Raw genomic sequence first — 5157 nt, 5'->3', positions numbered from 1 at the left:
ATACAAACAGGGTAAATAATGTTTTATGTTTTGATTAAAAGATAGTTAACATTAAACGACAGCAAAATTCACAACATTTTTTTACAATAGTGCTCTCATTATAACGTTATGTATATGACAGTAGTTATTAATGTTCAGCATTTCTGTTTTGAGCTGCGCGCGATGAAGATGACCAGTAGAATTAAGCAGCAGGTTTTTAATCAATGGGATTTAACTCATCATTTATCTCATATAGAATATGCTTCATTATTTATACAACATAACGTTAATATTATGACTTATAGGCTATCTGCACAAAATGCCCCGAATGCACATGAACGTGTCTGTGCGGCTCTGAATGAACTCCTTTTGTGGACGCGTTCTTCATGCAACAACGTGCAGAAACACGGCAGCTAAACTAAAAATTCACAGCGTTTTATTATAATAGTGTTCTCATTATAATTGTTATGTTATGTATATGACAGTCCCAGTCATAGTTATTGATATTATGCATTGTTGTTTGTCCTGCTCGCGCTGAAGTGATAAACACCGTACAATGAAGCGCTTTACTGCAGCGCAACTCAACCAAATGCATCTTATACGAGACAAATAATATATACACAATATATATAAACCGACTGAAATGTTTTGAAATCACTTGTACCCTACCTAATCGAAAAATCCAGTCTTTCATTCTGCCTGTGCCAATTTGAGTCTTGTTAAAATTTTAAATCCCTGCCTCCAAGATGCTCCTCTGTCAGTCACAGATCATGGAAAGTGAATCTTAAATCTATAGGGGTGGTTGGATTTATTCACGCACGTTAAAATATTTCTTTTTCTTTTCAGATTCTTATTTACAGCATTATTTTAATAGACTGTATATTAACATTGGGAGAAAACCAGTAGTTCTATGTGAAATCAGACATTTGAGCACCCCCATATAGCCAAAATGGCATGATAATAACACCCCGGGAATATTCGACTGTGAGATTGGTATCGAATCAGGCTCCTCCTATCGAAACATCAAATCTTCAGCTACTCGGGGTCACCCCTAGTTCATACAAACACAAATGTTTGATCCGATTGGCAGATTTTTGTAATCACTATTGGTTTTATCAAACAACACCAAAGAGTACAGAGTACAAGAGTACAGAGGCAATATAGTCGGTTCTGGATTATTCCTCTGTTATTCACTGTGATTTAGCAACATATTCTGTTCGTGAGCTCCATGAAGTCATAAGTATGTACTACATACATATGTATGTAGCAGCACAAGCATTTCACCATTACATAAGTACAAGGAATAATAACCATACATTTTATTAAAGCATTTTTTTTTTCAGTAAAATTACACAATGGTGCCTTTCACACATACAGTCATGGCCAAAAGTTTTGGCAGTGACATAAATTGTGTTTTGCAAAGTTTGCTGCTTCAGTATTTGTAGATTATTTTTCCACATGTTTCTATAGTATACTGAAAAACAACGATATGCATATAAGTTTTTAAAGGCTTTTATTGGAAAAAAATATATATAATGAGTCAATATTTACAGTGTTGACCCTTGTTCTTCATAACCTCTGCAATTCTCTCTGGCATGCTGGATATTAGGTTCTGGGCCAAATCCTGACTGATGGCGATCCATTCTTGCCTTATTAGTTCTCGGAGTTGATACCCAACCCTACACAGCATGAGGCTGCTACCAGCACACTTTACTTTTGGGATGGTACTCTGCAGATGATGAGCAGAGTGGGTTTCCTTCAGACATGATGCTTAGAACTGAGATTCATCAGACCAGAGAATCTTGTTTCTCAGAGTCTGAGGGTCCTTTGGGTGCTGTTTTGCAAATTCCAAGTGTGTTTTCATGCGTCTTCACTGAGGAGAGTTTGGGCACACTGCCATAAAGCCCAGATCGGTGGAGTGTTGCTGTGATGTTTGTCCTTCTGTAGGTTTCTCCCATCTGCATATATGATCATTGAGCTCAAATAGAGTGCCTGGTTGTGCCAAACTTCTTCCATTTGAGAATTATGGAAGCCACTGTGCTCTTGGGAACCTTCAGTGCAGCAGATTTTTTTTTGTAGACTTCCCCAGATCTGTGCCTCGATACAATCCTGTCTCTGAGCTCTGCAGGCAGTTCCTTTGACCTCATGGCTTGGTTTTCGCTCTGATATGCATTGTCAGCTGTGAGACCTTTTATAGACAGGTGTGTGCCTTTCCAAATCATGTCCAATCAATTTAATTTACCACAGGTGGACTCCAATCAAGGAGTAGAAACATCTCAGCAGTGATCAAGAGAAATTGGAGGCACCTGAGCAAAATTTCATGTGTTGTTGCAAAGGGTCTGAATACATATGTAAATGTGATATTTCAGTTTTTTCTTTTTAATAAATTTACAGACATTTCTAAAATGTTCACGTTGTCATTATGAGGTATGGAGTGTCGATTAATGAGCAAAAATGAATTTAAACAATTGTAGTATCAGGCTGCACCATAAAATCGAAAAAAAGCGAAGGGGGTCTGAATACTTTCTGAATGCACTGTACTTTTCAATAAATCCTAATCCTGAGAGGAAAGTGTGGTAACCCAGCATCAAGCATTATGAATTTAATGTACTGAGTGTTTAATCCAGTGTTCTCTGTGTGTGTTTCCTCAAAGCCCCCGCTGATCATCAGTGCAGCACTTAGAAAGCGGAGATCTCCATCAGTATGCTGTGCTTCTCATCGTCTGTGAGGCTCACGTCGAGCCTTCGCAGGTACATCGGTGTGCAACGCTTGCCAAACTCATGCCCACTGCTGCAGCAACCCAGGCACAGCAGTACTGCAGTAAATAAGAGCACAGCGTCCTACAGCTATGTGATAGTCGGGGCTGGATCTGCAGGCTGTGTGCTGGCCAACCGTCTGGCAGAGAACGCCTCCGATTCGGTGCTCCTTCTGGAGGCGGGACCCAAAGACAAGCAGCTGGGAAGCACCCGTCTGTCCTGGAAGATTCACATGCCGGCTGCTCTGACCTATAACCTCTGCGACGACAAGTACAACTGGTTTTACCACACGCTACCTCAAGCGCACATGGACGGCAGGGTGATGTACTGGCCTCGTGGCCGCGTCTGGGGCGGCTCGTCGTCGCTCAATGCCATGGTGTACATTCGGGGGCACGCCGAGGACTACAACCGCTGGCAGAGCGAGGGGGCCGAGGGCTGGGGCTACGATCACTGTCTTCCGTACTTCCGCAAGGCCCAGACACATGAGCTGGGAGCAGACCGATATCGAGGGGATGACGGCCCACTGCATGTGACGCGAGGAAAAACCAGTCACCCTCTGCACCACACATTCATCGAAGCGGGCCAGCAAGCCGGATACCCCTTCACGGATGACATGAACGGATTCCAGCAGGAAGGAGTGGGCTGGATGGATATGACCATCCACAGAGGTGAACGTTAGGAAATTAAATTAGGGCTGGCTAATGAATTAACTAATGTTAACTAATGAAGCCCTAATGTAAAGTGTGACCGAACAATAAAGAATCAAAACACTTTCAAACAATATCTAGGGCATGCTGTAGTCCAGATTAAAATGTAAAAAAGTTTGAAAATAAATAGCCTATTAAGTCTAAATATTTAAGTATTTGGTGCTGTGATGAACACTATAGTGAATACAAACATCTGAATGGCTATTTTATTCATTTAAACACATTTTAGAAACAGAAAGTAGCGCAGCTGCTTTATTTACAGGGTTTCTGGGGTTACGGCTGCATTTCTGCTGTTCAGCGCCATCTGCTGTCAGAGAGTGAATCTGTTTTATCCAGAGCGTCTCTCTCGCGCTCCGCCATGTGCTTCTTATCCATGCTTGTTTACATCAGAGTGCACACGCGTCTTTGACGCAGCATACAGCGGGGTTGTGCATTGTGACCAGTTGATGGGGAAAAGTATTCTTAAAATGCATTCAAAATTCTGAATAATTTGTTATAAATAATTATTCTCTGTATTTTGAAGTGCCCACGAACATTATCGTGCATGTTCATTATCGTGATATATCGCATAACTGAATACTGGCACATGTATAATCATCATAAATGACAGGAACAAATAAACACACGCGAAACTCCATTGCTGCCCCGGAAAAACAAACTGCATCCACTGTTCACACTGGGTTCTTTGGGAAGCTGAACAAGCTTATCTTTCCCTTACAACCAAAACACACTTCTTTGGATACATTCTTCTTGAGTGAGTCTTGTGCAGCGCTGCCGACGACGTTGATGGGTGCTCTTGCTATCGCTCTGGGCTGTGTTTCCCAAAAGCATCATAAGCCTAAGTTGATCGTAGCTCCATTGGTTTCAATGGGTCTATGATGTACTTAAGCTTACGATGCTTTTGGGAAACGCAGCCCCAGCGCATGCTCTTCTGGGAGAAGTTCCCATACAAACAATTCTGCCTTTTATGATGAGCCATCAGTCATGAAGAGCCATGCTCAGAAAAACTTTCCAAAACTTATATGAACCCAGAAAGAGTGTATTTGGCACAGAAATACTCCGTCATACGTCCAAATCGTTGGCCAACTTTGGCCATGTTTAGCATGACAATCCAAATCCAAACTGCATTAGACCCCCCTTTAACCCCTGGGTTATCAATGTTTTAAACACTGTGGTTAGGGGAAAATGCAAACATGTCAAAATGCCTCATTAATTGGAGTGAAGAACAGTCAAGGAATTTTCTGTATCACACAGCAGAGCATGTAAACCTTTCAAAGTATGCTACATTGGTCGTGATTTGACTTTTTATGTGCACTACCTAATGGAAGCTTCTAGCTTTTAATCACACACACATGAAGCAGAATGTGGATGAGCAAAGTATACTTAGGCTTTGTGTTTCTAAATAAACTTGTCTTGCTAATTTCATTACAAACTGGATAGTGCAGTCAGGAATATATAAGCCTGCCATTAACAGTTTTAAGTGGGAAAAGCCCTTAAAGGAGTAGTTCACCCAAAAATGAAAATTTGCTGTTATTTTACTCGCCCTCAGGCCATCCCAGTCAAAAAAGCATATACAGGCAAGACAAAATTATTATCCGTGGCTCGTGAAGATATATTGAGGTCTTATAAAGTGAAATGGTTGTTCTGTGAGAGAAATTGTGTATACGTGATAGGGCTGCACGATAAATCGCATGCGATATTTAACGCGCATCTTG

General features: G+C 41.3%; 1 protein-coding gene across 1 annotated transcript in view; it reads left to right on the top strand.

The window, feature by feature from the left end:
- Nucleotides 1–5157, top strand: part of LOC107711786 (choline dehydrogenase, mitochondrial-like) — a 35102-nt gene that overhangs the window by 7893 nt on the left and 22052 nt on the right. The window contains exon 2 of the mRNA XM_016516834.1: nt 2633–3403. Within this exon, the coding sequence (XP_016372320.1) occupies nt 2683–3403 (721 nt within the window). The 5' untranslated portion in view covers nt 2633–2682. The remainder of the gene's footprint in view (nt 1–2632; nt 3404–5157) is intronic.

This window comes from Sinocyclocheilus rhinocerous, unplaced genomic scaffold, assembly GCF_001515625.1.
Source record: "Sinocyclocheilus rhinocerous isolate Xijiao unplaced genomic scaffold, SAMN03320098_v1.1 scaffold958, whole genome shotgun sequence".
NCBI lineage: Eukaryota > Metazoa > Chordata > Actinopteri > Cypriniformes > Cyprinidae > Sinocyclocheilus > Sinocyclocheilus rhinocerous.
The sequence above is the reverse complement of the archived record's forward strand: the minus strand, read 5'-3'. Positions and strand labels throughout refer to the sequence as shown.